Source organism: Corvus hawaiiensis, chromosome 2, assembly GCF_020740725.1.
Source record: "Corvus hawaiiensis isolate bCorHaw1 chromosome 2, bCorHaw1.pri.cur, whole genome shotgun sequence".
NCBI lineage: Eukaryota > Metazoa > Chordata > Aves > Passeriformes > Corvidae > Corvus > Corvus hawaiiensis.
In genome coordinates, this window is record NC_063214.1 from 118,000,366 (window position 1) to 118,017,305 (window position 16,940).

General features: G+C 47.6%; 1 protein-coding gene across 1 annotated transcript in view; it reads left to right on the top strand.

Annotated features, from left to right (window-relative positions):
- LOC125319111 (heat shock transcription factor 2 binding protein) overlaps nt 1-11,482 on the top strand; it is a 58,412-nt gene extending 46,930 nt beyond the window's left edge. The window contains exon 8 of the mRNA XM_048290135.1: nt 11,294-11,482. Within this exon, the coding sequence (XP_048146092.1) occupies nt 11,294-11,310 (17 nt within the window). The 3' untranslated portion in view covers nt 11,311-11,482. The remainder of the gene's footprint in view (nt 1-11,293) is intronic.
- The last annotated feature ends 5,458 nt before the right edge of the window (nt 11,483-16,940 follow it).

Below are 16,940 nucleotides of genomic sequence, written 5' to 3' on the forward strand. Positions count from 1 at the left end.
GTGCACTCAGATTTCCTCTGTGTGGGAACCAGGGTGCAATGGGGATGTGGGGAAGGATCACTCCCGCATTGTTCTCTAGTAGGAGATAAGAGACATCCAAGACATGCTCTGGGGCAGTGATGTTGACACATCTTTAGAAAGCTGCTTTGTTCTCTGGGATGCTCCAGCCATGGAAGGGTTGGCTGCCAGGGGCTGCCTGAAACTGTCCCCTGGTTTTGGCTGGAGCTGCAGCACTTCAGCACCTCAAGCTACTTCTCTGCTTCTTAATTAAATGATGCCAGGGCACAGTCCCACACATTAAGGCTGAGTCATCTGTACTGTCCAAAGCACATCTGTGGTCCTTCAGATGTTTCCCAGGCATGGCTTGGAAGCCAGCAGAGCCTGGACACCGTTCTTGGTAGACATTTGAGATGAAACTGCCTTATTTTGGCCAATAAGGAAGTTCAGTAGACTGGAAGCATCTCATGCTGGCTGGCCTTGGTGCCAGAGGACAGACCTGGGCACGTCTGATGCATTTTGTGGACATGGTCTGGGCATCTCCATCCGCCTGTTCTAAGGATAGAAGGCTCTTCTGTTTACAGAGTGGTTGGAAGGGATTGTGTGGTGCTTTAAAGGTCAGTGCTGGAGCTGGCTGTTCAACTCATAATACAGTGTAGCTTGGTGGGAGCTGGTATGGAAGGAGCTGGGTAAATTCACTTGTCTGGCTGCTTCCTCATACACCAGGGAAGGAAATATCTGAATTAGAAGTGGCTAAACTGTGCTTACCTGTGTTTCCTTCTGGCCTTCTGACCACTGACAAAGCTAACTTTTCACCTTGTTTTATTTCTCATATGTAATTTATTCACCTCATTCCTTTCTACCTGGCCCCATGACCCCACAGATTAGTGCTGAATCTTGTACTTCATTGGACACTGCAGAAAATCTCAAGCCCACCCTGCTGTCAGTGGGTTATTGGGAGGCATAATTCATCCAGCTGCAGATGAACAGAAGAGTCTTCCAGGCAGAGTTTCCTCCCTACCTCATTCATTACCTTGTCACTGGCTGAATCCCTGCAGTTCATCTTCGTGCTTTGTCGTTTTCCTGGGAGTCCTGGCACTTCACTTTTACCTCCAGACGAAGAGAGACCAAATCAGAAACCCCAAGCACATGCCTCCTAGCTGCCTTCTGGAGCTCTCTCTGTCTTCCCGTTGCCAGGGTCCAGTTATAGCTGTGTCACCTCTGGAATGAAAAAACTCAGGGTGGGTCTGGCTACCCACAGTTTTCACTTGGAAATCCCCCGTTTCTAACCTTGTAAGTAGCCCTGAAGGTATGTGGGACTGCTAAAATTAAGAGTCTGACCCAGGACTGGGACAGGTGACATGACAGCTGCAAAGTGGCCTTTGCAGAGGTTGTTAATCTGACGAAGGGTGATTGAGCTGTGCCAGCCACACACGCACATCACAACTGCGGCAGTGCCTGCTGGGGATGTGAACAGAGACCCTGCCTCAGAGCAGGGACCCCTTCCCAGGGCTGTGTCCAACGTGGGCACAGCCTCAGCTGCGGGGCCATGTGTCGGGGAGGTGGCAAATCTGGGTTTAGAGCACTCTGTCCTGGGCGAAAGAGCACTGCAGCCATGTGACGCAGAGTGCTTCACAGATATAACATTTCTTGGCTCAGTCAGAGAGGTGTGAAAAATTCAAGCTGGTGTTTGCACTGCTCTGTCCCTTCAAGGGTCTTGACTCTTCCCCAAGATTATGCTCAGTCATCCCATCTCCTTTCCCTTCTCAGCTCTCTGGAGCCATGGCTGCAGGAGTGGCCCACGCTCTTTAAGCAGGTTTGTGCTCATACACACCCCTTCTTCCACTCAGGTGCTCCTCTGACTCAGGTAATTCCTTGCTGCCAACTGCCTTGTGCCAGCCTCCTCTGCAGCCCAAAACTCAGCTCTCCTGCCACTTGGCCTCATTATACTCAAATTCTGGAAAACCAAATGTTGGCACAGGGGTGCAACCCCCCTTTGCTTTTAAAGCTCCAAATGGAGCTTCACACAGTGAATTGGGATGGGGTAGGTCCTACCAGGGAGGCCATGTAAAAAACCCTGTGTCCCCAAAAGTGGATGCACTGGAGAGAGGGTGGATGAGAGGACAAGCTGTGCTGTCAGCATTGGGAACAGGCAATTGAGAGCCAGAGGGCTCAACTGTCTTCCCTAATCTCATGCAGGGAGCCCGTGGCAAATTTAAACAGCAACTCAGACTTCTCGTGTCTGGATCCCAACCACAAAAGAACAGCTTTTGGTGTGATGAATGAGGAGAAAGCCCAGCACATGTGCTTTATCAGCTGTCTCGGTCTGGGACAGAGTGGATCTGGCCCCATGCAGGACATCCTGGAGCAGTGTGGGTGGGAGCTGGTGTGGGATGGGTGGGAGGCACTGGGCACTGGCAGGGACACATGTGACTAGTGACAAGCAGAGGAGCTGCCCCTTTTTGTTCACAGGTGATTTCAAGGTGACTTTGAAGTGGTCTGTGGGATTTTGAGAAGCTTTGTGTGATTTCTAAGGGGAAACTTAAAGTGTCTGCCAGTGGAGACTCCAGAAGTGAAATGACCTGCCCGACAGCAAAGCTCCCGAGACAGTTCCCCTGTGGATGTAAATCAGCACTGTCCCCTTGGTCCCTTTGGAGCTACTCTGGCTCCCAGCCCGTGCTCCCAGCCATCCTCCTGGGCAGTCAGCAGCACTGGAACAAATTCAGGTGTAATTGCTTCTCACAGAGAAAAAAACCAAAACTGTAAGGAAAGGCAGCTCGCTCAGTGAGGATAAATCTAGGTCTCATTGTTTTCTTTTCCTTGAAGGAAAGTAGAGTTATGATGCAGAGGCAGCAAGATAGGAATGCCATAAAACAAGCAAACAAGGGTGGAAAAAGGTTTACCATCTCACAGCCTTTTTTTCCTACATCCTCCTTCCACACAGCAGCTATCCAAAGGGACTTGAAGAAAACCCAAGTGGAATGGCTGCATGAACAGCCTTCAAAAGAGCCTGGGCTAGTTCTCATCATCATTATGTTGGGTTTTTTTCACCAGTGCTACTCCACTGATTTTCACAGCTGTGAAACAGGCTTAATGTAGTGGAGAATTAAACCTTATTTATCTAGATTTGTTTTTCAGAGCTGTGCTTTTCTTACAGGGAAAAAAAAAAGTGCCTCGAGTTTAAAGGTAAGCTCCAAATCTTCACCACAGTGTGAAGATTTGCAGATATAAATCCCATTTAGATGACTTTTATAAACCACTGAAGTGCTCCACAGCAGTAGGATTTAACCTTGGGATGTTCACTTGCTGTAATGTGATTAATGAGCCTTTCCCCATGCATAGCAGATATCTAAGCAATTTTTTGTGTATGGAAGTGGAACAATTGTCCGGCTTTACGTAAATGAGGAGCTACTTCAGTGTTTGCCCTGTGAAGAGACTTCAGTTTCAATGGGCTTCAAGATTGCACTTTTGTGTTAAGTGGAGCTGTGATCTTTTTCCAATGAGTGTTGCTATGCAGGGCCAATTTGTGACGTCCATTATTCTAAAATAAGTAACTTCTGCACAGCAGAAATATGCTCCACTTGCACTGCTAATCTCTCACACAAAGGCGTGTTTGGAAGAAAAGTTATTTATTGCAAGTAATAAATGCAGGTTCTCAAAAGCATTTATAACTTAGTCTCCAGAGCACTCCAGTTTGAAATAATTTCCTTTCAATTTTCTGAATTTTCAATCTCTTTCCTGGCTGTTTTAGACCATATATTGCATACTTAATTATTCTCCGAAGGAGAATCTCAGCCACTGAAAATGGGATGTACTTAACAAAATTCTTCATGCAAGAATCTGTTCTTCAGGGTTCAACTATGACCTGTTATACGAAGGGAAACGTGACTGTGTTAAATATGAATGTTATGTGGAAGTCTCCTGCCTCACCTACAAATGGTTATAGATCTCACCTGTGTGGTTTATGAGCTCTTCTCAGTCATTGATATAATTGTCCTTTGAATGTCCTCTGTTGGAAAATGCAAACTTGTAGTTAACACTCACCCAGTTTTTCTGAAATTACAGAGAGCTGGGGTGCAGTGGGATTTGCAGCCAGCTTGTCTGGTTTTTTATACTTTATCTTTCCCTCTAGATAAGCTGCATTGCTAAGAGCAGAGTGGTTTAAATTTGTCCCAGAAGGACCCAGAAACCTTAATTTCATTGGAAACCATGTGAGTTACCAGCTACTGAGGACTCCACTTACTTGAGGAGTTTGCATGGGTTTTTTGAGGCTGTCCTTAAGTAGGTAAAATGCAAATATATCAATATTTGGGAGGGTTCCTATGGTTAGTTTGACATTTCTTTGTAGCTTTGGCCATCAGGTGCCATGGGACTGGCAAGTGCAATTGAATAACTTCATGGCAGCAAAAAAATGAGTGTCTTGCAGTCCTGTTTAACTCCTGTGTGAGGCTGGCTAAGAGATCCCGACCCTTTTCCCTGCCCTAGCAGCAGCTGGCTGTGGCTGTGCAGCTGCACAGCTCTTGCAGTGGGACAAGGGCTGACTCCATCCTGGTTGTGCAAAGGGTTTGCATACAGGATGAACTACAGCTGCATCCCTCTCTTGTTTCATAATCATGAACGGATTTTTAGTCATCCAAGTAGGTCTGAGGATAATTAGCCAAGTGGAAATGAATGTTTCTAGCAAATAATTCATGTGCTTAAAATCCCTACTTGTCCCGTGTGTTTGAGTTGCTGATGCCCCTTAGGAATGGGAGGAACTGCAGGTGTTCCTGTCATCCCTCCGCCTTTGGAAGGAGGGAGAAGTGAGAGTTCAAAGGGGGAGTTAAACCGCTTTGGTTATACTAAAGTCAGAAAAAATCTCTGTGATGTGGAAATATCCACATTTCCCTCTCATTTTCAAAATCCTTCCAGGATTTCATTCTTTCTGGCAGACTGTGTTAGTCAAAAGAGGTTTCTCTCTGTTCTCTGAAAGACCTTTTGTTTGACTGCTCTGTCATCTGAGGAAATGCTTCTCCATAACAGGTTTTCCTTGAATTGGTTTGTTTGGTTTTTATTTTGTCTTGTAACCCACAGTAAAATTTTACCAGTTTTCACAAAGTTTCCTATGGAGTACAGGGCAAGCTGTGTTGACTGCATGCTCTGGGAGTGGGAAATGAAAGACAGCCAGGTTCTTAGCGAGGTGTAAAGCCTCTGTGGGACCCACGTTCAGCAACTGAGTTCACGGAGTGCAAGGAACCTGCACACGTGGCAGGTGCTGGGCTGTGAGATGGGAATTGTCCATAGCAGATTGTAGAGCACGAGTTTCCATGTGAAGCCAATCCCAAGGCATCCACACACTGCTGTTTCAGCCCGTTCTATCGTGTGTGATGTTGCATGGCTGGGATGTGCTGTTGACAGGCACAGGTACACTTACATTGCTTATGGAGGCTGCTGGGTGCCTCTGGAAGCCAGAGTTTTCTGGGGATCATTCCCTCCCCAGCAATCAGGCTGCTCTGATCACAGTTTAAAGAGAGGCTGCAAAAAAGCTGTGAACTAATCTGGAAAGTCGTGGCTTGCTTCTCTTTCACCTCCCTCCTCGGGACACGTCTCCAGTGTGAAGCTGATATTTGTGCGTGTAATGCCTGTGCCCTGGGGGAGGCACTCCTAAGTGAGTCAGGAATTTGCTGTGTGCCTGCTTAGCACACTGCAGCCATGCCTGCTCGGTCCTGCCGTCCTCAATTTCTATTTGTGCCTCTGGGAAGAGAGGAGAAAGCTCTTCTCCTGGTGCTGTCACAAGTAATATGCTGTCCAGACTGGCTGCATGCAGGAAGAGAGGGAATGCCTCCCCTCCCCAGCGAGGCTTGTGCCATTCCTGGGGTGCTGATCAGCATCCATGCTGACCTGGATACCTGGGAATGACACAGAGGACAAACCTCACTGAGGTAACTGAAAAGAAAAAATCCTTGAAGCATCATACTGCTGTCACTGGTTGTTCCAGGAGTGGCTTGAGCCCAGTGAGCAGGGGCTCCACACATGCCCATGATTATCTGCAGAATTGCTGAATTCCCTCGTGCTGCCAAAGTTTGAAAGTAACTCATCAGAACGTTTTGGGGCTTGTTCTGGAGGCTGGAAATTCAGCTACGCTCCCAGAAAGCTTGAACTCTTACCAAGGGGTTGAGCTAGCAAGTATAAAGGAGGGTTCAAGTTAGTTGGCTGATCCGTAGGAGAGGTGCTCTTGTTTTTTACAGCTATTTATGCAAGAGTGTGGACACGTGTATACACACAAAGAAGAAATATGGGCCATTCCCTTGGCCTCATCCCACTTTCCATGAGCAGAAGTGTTGCCCTGGAAGCTGTAGCCATTCACGTCTCGCAATCTGCCACCTGTCAGAGCAATCTGAGATTTGCTGGTGACAACTGAGTGTAATGTCTGCCGTCCTTGCCCTGCAAATAGCTGAGGCATTCCAAGTCCCAGGCCCCTGGCCCTTGCGTCAGCTCTCCTCCCTGGGATTAGTTCAAACTCAGCCAATCACCCAGTGGCCATTTGCAGTGATTCACTCTTAGCAGGATCTTCTACACTCACCGAAACTTCAGGGGGAAAATGAGTCATTTCACACTATAGAAAGTCATATCTTGCCCTTGGTATTTCTATGTATACATGAGTGATAATCATTTATTTTTAGATCGATTTCTCCAACATAAATGCTGCTTCCTTTGATAAAGGTCGTCTTGAGAGCCACTGCTAATATTCTGCTTATTGCAGAAAAGCTATAGGATCTCATTTATTTATTCATGTGGTTGAATGACAGGGAGCTGCAGCAGTGGCTGACTGTTGGGAGTCAGCCTGCAGACAGAGGCCCTGTTGCTAGGCTTATCTGCCCAATATGTGTTCAATAATGCAGTGAAATCATCCCCTTTCTGGCATTTGCTCGCTGCTTGAATCACTCGGGTCTGCCTCCGAGAGCGTCTGGCGATGACGCAGAAAATCCTGGCTTTTCAGGGGAAGCCATTAGACAAGGTATTTGTCACAGTGTCCTGGAGAAGATCTTGGCACTGGATAACCAAGGCCAAGCAAAGGGATAAGGCAGAGCCTCAGGCCTCGTTAGCTCCTGTCAGCCTCCCAGGGAGCCAAGGTGTTCACCACGGCAGCTGTGGGTGGACGTGGTTTTGGTCCAAGCACACCATTGTGGCTGTGCCACCCACAGCACATCTGTGTTGGGACCTGTGGCTGGTTTGGGATGTGCCAGCCCTGATACTGCACCCAAAAGCTTCAGCTGCAGCACCCTCTGGATGACAGCCTGGCTTTTTTTGTACCTAACACAGCAACACTCTGGCCTTGGCGACACCCGGCCTCGCCAGTCTTGCCCATGGCAGGTCCATCCCCTGCTGAATCTGTGTGAGGAGGGCAGCACAAATTCCTTGGAAATTCCCGAGGGGTCCAGCTCTTGGGCAAGCATAAACTTCCATCACCTTCTCATACATCAGCGAAGAAGGACAGGGAATACCATCTGGCCAAGAGAGGCATTTCAGAGCCCTGCCTGAAGGGACGTGGGACAACTTTCTGCTGCACTTCAATGTCTTCAGAAAGTCTCTTGAGTTTTATACACATGTGTGTAAATGTATGTTTCCGTTCCAGATAACATGCAAATTGATATTTAAAAATACAAGTGCACAGCTGTGTGTCTCAGAGGGGAATTTTGCAAATTGTTGAGATTTTGCTTGCTGCCCCTGCATCCCCAAACTGAAGAGGATTCAGATACCATTCCATAGTGAAGTGGCTTTCAGCCCAGTCTAAGATAATTTTATTAATAAACCTAAAATAACAGCGACCTTTACATGAGGAAGTCTGTGTGGCTCAGTAGCCAGTCACTGACCACCTGGGGGAGTTACCCCTATGCCCATCTGGCCCCTGAGCAGCCTCTCTGGAAGCAGGGATCAGTCCCTCCAGCTGCGGTGGCAGGATCCCATTTCACAGCCCCCAGCGGGGAATGTGTTCCCACAGTTTGAAGCCTGGCTCCTGGGGTTTGGGCTGTAGCCCTTGCAGAGGAGATGTGCAGTGTCCTCAGGCACAGAGGGAGGGAGCAGGGGGGAAGCTCAGCAGTGCAGGCAGAGTGTGTTGCCTGTGGATAAATTCCTGTCTCCTCCCAGGGCAGCAGGGTTGAGCTGTCTCCTGTGCCAAGCTTGGCCTGTGCCCTTCTCATCTGAGCCTCCTGCCCTGTAGCCTATATTTTTTGGGAAATTCCAAGTGCCTTTGCCCTTCTGTATGCACATATTTCTCCCTCCCTATTCCTCTCCTGCCTCTCCCCTGGCCTCCAAGGCCAGAGTTCATCCCTGCTCTGGAGCCTCTCCCTGGGTCTTGTTCCCCAAGAAATTCCCCAGAGGCAGTTCCCTGTGCAACCAATAAAACCTGGTCCAAACTGTGACTTGCCCTCCTTCCCATCCTCCGACTGTTAAATGCAATTTTGGATATAAACTATCCAGATTAAAGAGGCAACTGAGACATTTTACTATCATGCTGTCTCCTGAGTTAGATAAATACTATAAATTGTGGAGCCAGACTCAGCTCTGACTGAACTTTCACATCAAGCTTTAGTTTGATGTTGAAATAAGGTGACACCCCGATTTCAAGAGTACTGACTTATCCCCTATTGGTGTTTATGTAAAGAGAGTTCAGCTCATGGCCTTCTTCCTGCATCATGGAAATACTGATAGTGTGACTCCAAGTGGTGTTTTCCTTCTCTGTCTTTCACTGTTCACCAAGTGTTCACAGGGAAAACGGGGCTTGGGCAGCATCTGTGTAGGAACTGCTTGAGCACAGATGTTACATCACTTTGGCTCAGGATGACAGAACATAATTATCAGAAAACATTTCTAAGTAACAGGCTCATTGTCCTCTCTATTTAAAATGATTTCTGGCAAATGATCATATGGCAGGCAAAAGACCAGCCACCTTCTTATGGCAGGAGAGATGTGTGTGATGAATATGCATGGCAGGGCCTGAGTGAGAATCAGGTCTGTGAGACGTCTGTCTCCTTACAGTGGAGCTTTCTTGCTACCTAACAGAGAAAATAAGGAAAACCAAGGGAACAGACAGGCTGTGCATGATGGAAGGTGTATGCCTGAAACGTGACATTCAGCGGTTTGGCTGCTTTTGCTGCAGCAGCAAAGCGTATTCTCAGCTGGCTTAGGAGAGGAAGTAAAGCAAGTACTTTGCATGCCTCCATTAGGACATATTTATGTTTTATGTGACTGGATGACATAAACTACTGGTTCTCATCTCTTTCTGGAGCTGTGAAATTTGGCTGTGTTCATGCTGCACCAGGCCTGCTGGAAGTCAGCACATCAGTGAGGATCTCTGTTGTTTGGCAACCATGGCCGTAGAAATTACCAAAACAGAATTTACCAAAACAGTGTAGTGCTGCTTGATGTTTTCCCTGCCTGGAGTCCAGCTGCAGAGCACACTTTCCTATTCTCCCTCTCCAACACTTCTGGCAGAGGCAAAAGCTTTTCAAATCTTTTAAATTATTGATTTTGTAGTCTTCAATGTTTTTAAATCCTTCACAACTGGAACATGTTGCCCAGGGAAGTTGTGGATACTCCATCCTTGGAAGTGTTCAAGGCCAGTTTGGACAGGGCTCTGAGCAGCCTGAGATAGTGGAAGGTGTCCCTGCCCATGGCAGGGTGTTGGAACTGGGTGATCTTTAAGGTCCCTTCCACCCCAAACCCTTCTATCATTCTGTGATGGTCCTATGATTCTAAGGTCACCTTGCTTGACCTCTGTATGATAGAAGACTTTGAATTTTATCATCCAGTTCCAAAAACTAAGTAAGCTTTTGGTTGAAGAGCATCTTTTATGGAAGTTTTGCCAGATGAAAAGGAACCAAGTAATGGCCTTGTTAATGAGTCCCTTGCCTGACTGTGCTCGGTACTGGATGTCTGCCAGAACACTGTTTTCCTCAATTCGGTATCTCTGCTCCCTTTACCAGTCCTTTGCCTGGTTTGATAAGGAACTATCTCCACTTTGTACAGCTCCCTTGGCAAGGCACCTGGACACTTCCCTCTGGGGAGCTGGTAGAGATCCTGACTGAGCTCTAATGGATGACAACCTTTGACAGGGACCTATTCCTACTGCAGTTTGACGGATCAGGGGGTGCCTCTCTGACTGGAATTCCACAGAAGGCTCCATGGCCCTGTGTAGGCTCTTGGTCTTAGGGCTGGCCCTGGGAGGTGCTTACCTTGTCTGTGTGGTGTGAACATGCTCACCTCCCATCAAAACATCTGCTGGTGGAGGACATTCTGTGCCCCTCAGGCAACCTTGGATGATCAACTTGTGTAAAAGGAGTTTCCTGACACCTAGAGTGACCTGTCCCTGCCAGGCAAAGGGCGGCTGTGTTGACCAGGCCACCCTAAGGGTTGCCTCTTGGCCAGCCAGCAGCCAGTTTGAAGGTAATTAGGGAATCCTGGGCAAACTGCAGGTGATTTGTTGGGCAGTTTTGATGGAGTAATATGAGGGAAATGGAAGGAGGGAAAGAGGACAGTATGCACTTAGAAATCATTCATGTTATTTATTTAATTACAGCTTATTTGTTGATTTTTGTTGTTTGTTTTTTTTTTTCTTTAAAACAACTGTGAAAGTCCTAATTGCAAAGAAGCGTGATGTATTTATCAACAGCAGAACACAGAACTGTTTGTTGAGCTGTGGCATTTTTAGCTTCTGCTCCCTTGAGCTGCTGCTGAGACATTAAGAAATACTTGTTTAGTGGCCTTAGAGTTGTGTAAATCATTTTAGTCAACAAACTTGGCTGCTCTGTCAAGTTAATGTGCCCTTAAAATGCAATAACATTAGACTATTTGTTTTTGCAATGTTAATGTAAGTACTTTTGCTTATAAACAAGAAGCAGCTATAAAAAGGACTCAGTCAGTCCTGAGTGTGCAATAGTGCTCCTTCCACAGGGACAACCTTTTCCAGAAAAAAACCTAAATTACCATCTGGCTGAAGCCTGTGGAAATGTTTCCATTCACTTCAACCAAATCAAGATTTGGCACAACGAGAAAACAAGTTCTGGGTGTCCACATTCCCTATCTCTCCCAGATGCACAGACATGCATTTTGGCCCTCTATGTTTATTTTTAATGTAAATCCCCAAGCACTCCTAAACTCTATAATCAGAAAATGAAGGTGCAAACCCTAAAGCTCTCCCATTAGTTCAGAATCTCTTTTTTCCTATCAAGGACAGTTGCCCATGCCATGGAAGCATGTCAGCAGCTTTCCTGCTGTATGTATATCCTCTAATTTGCATAAATGTCCTTAAATTTAGGTCTCTTTTCCCATTAAAGCCCTGCTGGGGGAGGAGAAGAACAAGAAGGAGGAGGAGGACAAGGTCTCAGGACTCCAGTGGCCAGAGCAAAAAAGCAAAAGCAGAAAACAAAACAGGGAAATCTATTTCCCATTGAAAATTATCAAAATGTAAATTTTCCAGGCCCATCCCTGATGCATCCATAGTGACTGTAGAGATAAGGATAAGAGGTGTGTGTGTGTGAAGGCCTTGGGAGGACTGAGATAAAAAATAATAAAAAAAAACCCCAACCAAAAAAGCTGTATGCAAATGATTTCAGAGCTATTTGTGACACTGACAACATTTCTTTACTCCTGAAACAATAATGGGAATAAGGGGAGAAAGTGGGAGGAAAAAGAGGAAATGAAACAAATGGAATTTTGGCAGTAAAATATATCAGGAGCACTTAGGTACTTCTGGAAATGTTATTCAAATTTCCCAAGTAGCAGAGGCCATGGTTCAATGAGATCATAAATCAACTTTCAGGGCACTTAGCGCTGACCCAAATCCATTACAACCACGCAGCACAAGACATTGAGCTGCTACTTTGAATCCCTTTGCTGCATCTCATTCCCCAGACAACACAGCTTTGGAGGGGTTAATGTCATTAAAGCAGCTCTCATGCAGACCAGGCGCTCTGTGTCCTCCTGAAGGTGGCACGAGGCCAGGGTGATGGGGTAGAGCTGCACAGACACGGGGCCATGGGTTTGTGGCTTATGCAATGGAGAGGCAACAGTGTGAGGGTGACAGCTCAGCTCAGCTTTGTCCTGCAGGGGACAGCAATGGGGCTTTGGGAAGCTCCTTGGTCCCCAACCTCCACTGAAATAAATGCATTGGAAGAGTGGGATCTTTTGAAAACCCCTCTGGGTGCCCTTACAAATGTGCCTCCTGGTGCCAAATTCCCACCAGAAACCTCTCAAATTGTGAAATTTCTCCATCATTTGCACAGACTCTCGGACATCACCTTCCCCTGTAGTCCATGCTCCCTTGGGCTGGACCAACCTGCTCATCCCCCAGGGATGCCTTTGGCTGGCACTTTGGAAGAGGCCGTCAAGAAAACTGAGGATTTACCTAATTCACAAGGGCTTCTAATTCACAAGTTCTGAGGATTTTCCTGGTTGAAGGGATGAGGAACTCAAGGAAGCTGCACCTGACTGAACCCCACCCTTCCCTGGCCAGGGTCAGGGCTGTGGAGCACAGGGAAGGCACCACTGGCAGGGCCTGGATTCAGATGTGACCCTTCAGTCTGGGACAGGCACTGTGGAGCCTCATGGAAGCTCAAAGAAAGCCTCTTTAATACCTAGCAGGAGGTGGGCAGCCTCAAGGACCTTCAGCAATCCATAGGTCTTGGAAACTGGTAGGATGTGTTTTGGGGTGCTCTGCAGAGCAATTATGTGATGAAAGGGACCTTGGGGAACTTCAAACTGAAAGAGAGTAGGAACTTTAAACTGAAAGAGAGTAGGTTTAGATTAGATGTTGGGAAGAAATTCTGCCCTGTGAGGGTGGTGAGGCTCTGGCAGAGGTTGCCCAGAGAAGCTGGGGCTGCCCCATCCCTGGAAGTCTCCAAGGCCAGGGGCTCTGAGCAACCTGGGATAGTGGAAGGTGTCCCTGCCCATGGCAGGGGCTGGAACTGGATGATCTTTAGGGTCCCTTCCAACCCAAACCATTCTATGGTTCTATGATTCTAACTTGGTCGCTGTGAGAAGCTCCAAGGACAGTGAGGCACAGAAAGAAAATACATCCTTCTGAGGAGTTTTCTAATGTGAAGCTGAAAGATTTTGCATTATGACACGCTGAGGACCTTGAAAGAAGAGGTTCAAGGCAGGAAGCAAAGCCCCCTGAGGTCAGCTGAGGTCCATAAGTGACATTACTTGTGCTGTGTCAACGTGGCAGTGATGCAAGGTCAGGTGAGGTTGGCTCTAATGGCACACAGCTCACAGGATGCCTGGGGAGCCGACGTGAAAGGGGCACTCCAAGTTGCTAATGCCTTCATCTGGGTCAGCAGCTAATAGTCAGACACTGATTCACAGAACTTCCCTTCCCTGAGAGGTCCTGTAAATAGATGTATTTTTTTTAAACAGCGAGGAAGTGAGCAGCCCTGCTGAGGATTAAGTGCTCCCCACGTCTGACCTCAGGCATGCTGGCTTTGCCCCAGCCCAAGCTCCTCAGGCGCTCCTCTCCGGCTTTCTCCACGTTTCCCCCTCATCCTTTCCCCCACTCCCTTCTCCTCCCTCCTCTCCTCATGTTGGGACTATCCAAAATTGAATTCCTCCTGGAGTGGGGAACAAGTGTTGAAATCCATTTTTTTCTTTTTTTTCTGTGAAATGCAATTCTTGCTCACTGGTCATCTTATTCTCAGAATATCCCCTGCTGGATGGACCCCTTGCCCCTTTCCCTGACCCCAGCTCTGCACAGCTGCACAAAGAGGTCAGTGAAGTTGCAAGAACAGCCTTCCCTCAAGGCTTGGTCTGGCCCTGAAGGCACCTCGCTGGTGCCAGTTCCTGTGCTCAGGAGATTCCTGCTCACCACAGCTCCAGCTGGCTGGCTCAGAGCTTGGCTGGAGCCCACTTGCACTTTCTGGGGGCTATTTCAGTTAGGACTTTTAAGTACTGCAAACAGTGCTCAACAAATTTCAGCAGGATCCTTTAATCACAACCATGAAATAGTAGAGTTTTCAGTTCTTGGAGAAGTAGGGAGTGGGATCAAAGAAAAGCCACCTTGGACTTCCAGAGGGCAGGCTTGGGCCCGTTTAGGAGTCTGGTTGACAGAGTCCCTTGGGAGGCAGTCCTGAAGTCAAAGAGGCCCAGGAAGGCTGGAGATCCTTAAGAAGGAAATCCTAAAGGCACAGCAAGAGCAGACCATCCGTCCCCATGTGCCAAAAGATGAGACAGAGGGGGAGAAGGACTGGCCTGGCTGAGCAGAGAGCTTTGGCTGGAACTCAGGGAATAAAGGAGCATTTATGACTCTTGGAAGAAGGTGCAAGCAACTCAGGAGGACTACAAGGATATTGTGAAGTCATGCAGGGAGAAAATCAGAAAGGCCAAAGCCCAAATAGAACTTAACCTGTGTACTGCTGGGAAAGACAACAACAGTTGTTTCTATAAATACATTAGCAACCAAAGGAGGGCTAAGGAGAATCTCCATCCTTTCCTGGAGATGGGGGGAAGCATAGTGACAAAGGCTGAAATACTTAATGCCTTCTTTGCCTCAGTCTTTTGTAGTAAGACCAGTTGTGTTCTGGGTACCCTGAGTTGGAGGACAGGAACAGGGAGCAGCATGAAGACCCAAAATCCAAGGGGAAATCATCAGTAACCTAGTACAAGCCATACAGGCATACACAAGTCTGTACAGGATTCATCCAAGGGTGCTGAGGGAGCTTTCCTAGCCACTTCCTATCATTTACCAGCAGTCCTGGTTAGCTGAAGAAGCCCCAGTTGACTGGAATTCAGTAAATGTGCCATCCAGCTAAAAGGAGGGCCAGGAGGAGGATCCTGGGAACTACAGGTGTGTCAGCCTGACCTTGGTGCTGGGGAAGGTCATGAGGCAAGTCATCCCAAGTGCCATCATGTGGCACATGCAGATCAACCAGGGGATCAGGTCCAGCTGGCATGCATTTGGGAAAGGCAGGTCCTGCTTGACAAACCTGATCTTCTGTGACCAGGTGACCTGCTTAGCAGGTGAGAGAAAGGCTGTGGATACCTGGACTTCAGTAAAGACTTTGATGCCATTTCCCACAGCATTCTCCCGAAGAAACTGGCTGCTCATGGCTTGGGAAGGTGCACTCTTTGCTGGGCTAAAAACTGGCTGGATGGCCAGGTCCAGAGGTGGTGGAAATGGAGTTACATCCAGCTGGTGACCAGGCATGAGCAGGGTTCCCCGGGGCTCAGTGCTGGGGCCAGTTCTGTTCCATATCTTTATTGTCTGGATGAGGGGATTGAGGCACCCTCAGTCAGTCTGCAGCTGACCCTAAGTTGGGCAGGAGTGTTCCTCAGTGCAGGAAGGACATTGAGGGGCTGGAGCATGTCCAGAGGAAGGCAGTGGAGCTGGGGAAGGATCTGGAGCACAGGTCTGATCAGGAAGTGCTGAAGGAGCTGGGGGTGTTTAGTCTGGAGAAGAGGAGGCTCAGGGGGAATCTTCTCACTCTCCACAACTCCCTGACAGGAGGTTGTGGCCAGGTGGGGGTCAGTCTCTTCTCCCAAGTAACAAATGACAGGAGAGGAAATGATCTCAGGTTGTGCCAGGGGGAAGTTTAGGTTGGATGTTAGGAAAATTTTCTTGATGGTCAAGCATTGGAGCAGGCTGCCCAGGGAAGTGGTGGAGTCACCATCCCTGGAGGTATTTAAAGGATGTGTAGATGTGGTGGCTGGGGACATGGGTTAGTGGTGGCCTTGGTGATGCTGGGTTGGACTTGATGATTTTAGAGGTCTTTTCCAGTGGTCTCTGTTCTGTGATTCCATGATTTAGGTCTCACTATTTCCTTCTCATCCCCAATTGCTCTGCCCTCCAGAGCCCGGCCATTTCTGTAAAGGACGTGTCCTTCAGGGCAATATTTTACACCTTTCTTGATGTCTTTTATTTATCCATTAATGTAAACTCTGTCTGTGACAGGCTTTTAGCATGACTGTTTCTTTGATAAGTTGCTTAGTTCTTTTTCCTTTGGGTTTTGCCTGTAACAAAAATGATTTATCATTGGGAAGCCTTTCCTTGCCGGTTTTTCTTGCCTGTGTTTTATCCCAAATTTCCTGCCTCTTGTCCTTTTTTTTTTTCTCCTGCCTCTTTATGTGTTTGTCACTGCATCGGTCTCCTCACCCAAGCTGACATTTTTCTGGGCAAAAGAGATTATTTCCCAAACCAGGTTAGGTAGCTCAGGAAAGTAAGCAGAGTAAGCAGAATTCAGACCAGCAGAAGAACACAGCTTTATTTTATTCAGGGAGAACATTAAGATAAATCTTCCAAATCGCCCCCCTCCAAGTATAAGCTGAGTTTTCTGACATAAATCAGCCAATTTAGCTGCTGGTAAAGGCTTTGTAGTATAGACAAGTGCTCCTAAATGGAGCTGGCTGAAGTGCTGGTGGTTTGACTCAGTTGCTGCACATCAGTTCGATAAGGTCACTGCTCCCCTCGTGCAGCTTTTCTGCAGGTTCCTGCAGATCCCCAAGGGAGAGATGCTCTGCAGTGAACCTTTCTGCATTTGTTGTTCTCACATCCTGGGTGTCTTCTGGCAGCACTCATCATATGCATCATTGCTCAATTCAAGCCTCTCATGTTCTCAAGTCTCTTTACAGGCAGGGTGGGATGTGGCTGGTGGAGCTTGGGGTTGTCTGGGCTTGAGTGGAGTGAATCATCCTCACAGAGTAATCTCCCTCTGCTACTGATGCTGAACTGCTGCAAGCTGTTCCTACTCAGCAAAGCACATAAGCCAATTTCTGCTCCATTTCCATCCAGCAGAACATTTAACTGTGAATTTAATATTAAACTCATGCTCAAATCCCTTAGCTTGTTAATGGGTTTAGGTGAATGTCCACTCTACATCACTGAATGAGGCAGGGATTAATTACAAGGAGAGGGGAGCTCTGCAGAGCTGAGTTCAGGCAGAAAACTGGTGCACTCCTGCCCCAAGACTTCCCTC